Below are 2,849 nucleotides of genomic sequence, written 5' to 3' on the forward strand. Positions count from 1 at the left end.
GCCCCTGCGGAGGCGCGGAACCGCCTTGCTTACGGGCTCCGCGCGGCGGTGCCCTCGCCGAACGCGGGGTGGCTTCTAGATCCTTCTCGCGGCCGCCGCCCCTATGGGCCCCCCCTCGCCACCGCACCGAGACCCCTCCTCGTTCGTTTGACCCCCCAACCCCCTTCGTCCCGCCCCAGCCGTGCAGGAGGAGCGGCAGCGGGGCAAGGAGAAGGAGGGCGAGGGCGAGCTGGGGGCCAGCGCCAACGAGGAGATGCCGGTGGAGAAAATCCTGGAGGCCGAGCTGGCCGTCGAGCAGAAATCGGACCAAAGCGTGGACGGCTCCGGCACCGGGGGCAGCTCGGTGAGCACCGGGGGAGAGAGAGGAGATGGGGGGGGGATTTGGGGCGCCGCCCTGCTGACCCCCCCTTGCGTCCCCCCCCGCATCAGCCCAATGACCCGGTGACCAACATCTGCCAGGCCGCGGACAAGCAGCTCTTCACGCTGGTGGAGTGGGCCAAGAGGATCCCGCACTTCTCCGAGCTGCCCCTGGACGACCAAGTGATCCTGCTGCGGGCGGGTGAGCCCCGGGGTTTGGGGTCGGGGGGGTCCCCGGGGCGGGGCGGGGGGGGCTGCGGGGGGTTGGCGTCCGCCCCGTAAGGGCGAATTGTAGGGGGACGGTTGTGGGGGGGGGGGAGGAACGGTTGGAAGGGGTGGAGGAAGGGGTTTGTGTCCTTTGGGGGGGGATATCCCATAAATGGGGGGGGTTTGGGGTCTGAAGGTGGGGGGCTGGGGTTGTGGAAGGGGGATCTGGAGAGCTGCGGCCCCATAGGAGGGGGATTGGGGGGTGGCACGGGGGGTGTCTGCCCCGTGGGGGGGGTGTTGGGGGGTGGGGGGAGTCGTGTGGGGCAGGAGGAAGGTGTTTGGGGGATTGGGGGGGATTTGGGGCCTGGGGGAGGGGGATTTGGGGATTTGGGAGGCAGGATTTGGGGGATGGGGGATTGGGAGGGGGGAATTTGGGGGTCTGGAGGGGGAATTTGGGGGTCTGGGGGTGGGATTTGGGGGTCCGAGGGGGGAATTTGAGGGTCTGGGGGGTGGAATTGGGGGATTTGGGAGGGGGAATTTTGGGGTCTGGGGACTGGGATTTGGGGGCCTGGAGGAAGGAATTTTGGGGGTCTGGGGCAGGGAATTTGGGGGATTTGGGAGGGGGGATTTTGGGGTCTGGGGAGTAGGATTTAGGGGCACGGTGGGGTTCTGGGTTGGAGTTTGGGGGTCTGGGGGTTGGAATTTGGGGGTCTGGGGGTTGGAATTTGGGGGTCTGGGGAGGGAGAACCTACAACCAGGAACGGAAAACGCCCGGGAGAGGTCGGGGGAGGACAAGAGGAGGCGTTTGGGGTCTGGGGGTGCCGTTGGCCCCCCCCGGGGGGGGGGAGGGGGTCGCTGTGGGGCCGGGGGATGGGGGGGGGGGGCGGCTGACGACCCACCCGGTGCCGCAGGCTGGAACGAGCTGCTCATCGCCTCCTTCTCGCACCGCTCCATCTCGGTCAAGGACGGGATCCTGCTGGCCACCGGCCTCCACGTGCACCGCAACAGCGCCCACAGCGCCGGCGTGGGGGCCATCTTCGATAGGTGGGGGGCCTCGGGGGGGGGGGGGGGGGGATGGGGTGCGCTCTCTGGGCTTCCCCCCGCCCCCCTCCCCACATTTTTTGACTCGCTCCGTTCGGGGGTGCGGCGGCAGGGTGCTGACCGAGCTGGTCTCCAAGATGCGGGACATGCGCATGGACAAGACGGAGCTGGGCTGCCTCCGCGCCATCATCCTCTTCAACCCCGGTAGGGACGCCCCCAAGGACCCCCCCCCTCTTTATTTTAACCCCCCCTCGTTAATTTTACCCCCTCCACATTAATTTTAACCCCCCCCCCCCCCAGACGCCAAGGGGCTTTCCAACCCGGGCGAGGTGGAGCTGCTGCGGGAGAAGGTTTACGCCTCGCTCGAGTCCTACTGCAAGCAGAAGTACCCCGAGCAGCAGGGCCGGTAAGAAGGGGGGTTTTTTAAGTGTGGGGGGGGCTTTTAGGGTTTCTGCGCCCCCCCCATGTTTAATAAGCCCCCCCGCAGGTTCGCCAAGCTGCTGCTCCGCCTGCCGGCGCTGCGCTCCATTGGCCTCAAGTGCCTGGAGCACCTCTTCTTCTTCAAGCTGATCGGGGACACCCCCATCGACACCTTCCTCATGGAGATGCTCGAGGCCCCCCACCAGCTGTCCTGAGAGACCCCCCCCCCCAAAAAAAAAACAATTGGGGTGGGGGGCCCCCCCCGGAAAAAAAGGGGGGGGGGAGGCGGCAGGGCCCCCCTGGGGGGGGCTGGGGGCTCCCCATGTGTCCCCCCCCCCCCAAAAAAAATAACCCAGGGGCCGGTCCCTCCCCCCCTCGTTGTATAATAACCATGTCCCCCCCCCCCCCCCCCCAAAAAATATTCAGGCCCCGGGGTGCCGGTGCCCTGCGGCCGGGGGGAGGGGGGGGGCCCCAACCGTGGTGTGCCCCGGGGGGGGCGGGGGGGGGCAGCCCCCCCCCCCCGTGGCCCCCCCACCACTCAGGCACCCGGATAGCACTTTGAATCCCCCCCCTTCCCCCCCCCACTATGCAGCAGGGGGCCCGGGGGGGGGGGTCTCCCTTGCGCGCCCCCCCCCCCCCCCACTCCTCTCCCTGGGCTGGGGGCGGGGGGGTTGTTTTTATTGTAGGTCCTACCCCCCCCGCCCCCCCACCCTCTCCTCGTGGTTTTATTTCAGCTTCGGCGTTTGCCCCCCCCCCTAAAAAAAAAACCAACCCCTCTCCCCCCCCCCCGTTGCTTCGGAGTTCAGTGATTAAAGTTGCTGCTT

At 67.9% G+C, this 2,849-nt stretch overlaps 1 protein-coding gene across 2 annotated transcripts; it reads left to right on the forward strand.

Annotated features, from left to right (window-relative positions):
* Positions 1–8: 8 nt before the first annotated feature.
* RXRB (retinoid X receptor beta) lies at positions 9–2,429 on the forward strand. Of its 2 annotated transcripts, none has more exons than XM_083814623.1 (6): positions 9–343; positions 460–559; positions 1,476–1,608; positions 1,718–1,809; positions 1,906–2,011; positions 2,093–2,429. In XM_083814623.1, the coding sequence occupies exons 1-6, from the start codon at positions 254–256 to the stop codon at positions 2,238–2,240; spliced, it is 669 nt and encodes a 222-aa protein (XP_083670749.1). In that variant the 5' UTR covers positions 9–253; the 3' UTR covers positions 2,241–2,429. The 2 variants fall into 2 exon arrangements, with proteins under 2 accessions (XP_083670749.1, XP_083670748.1); XM_083814622.1 differs by having other exon boundaries at positions 12–343; positions 430–559.
* The last annotated feature ends 420 nt before the right edge of the window (positions 2,430–2,849 follow it).

Source organism: Anser anser (genome assembly GCF_964211835.1).
Source record: "Anser anser genome assembly, chromosome: 31".
NCBI classification, from domain to species: Eukaryota; Metazoa; Chordata; class Aves; order Anseriformes; family Anatidae; genus Anser; species Anser anser.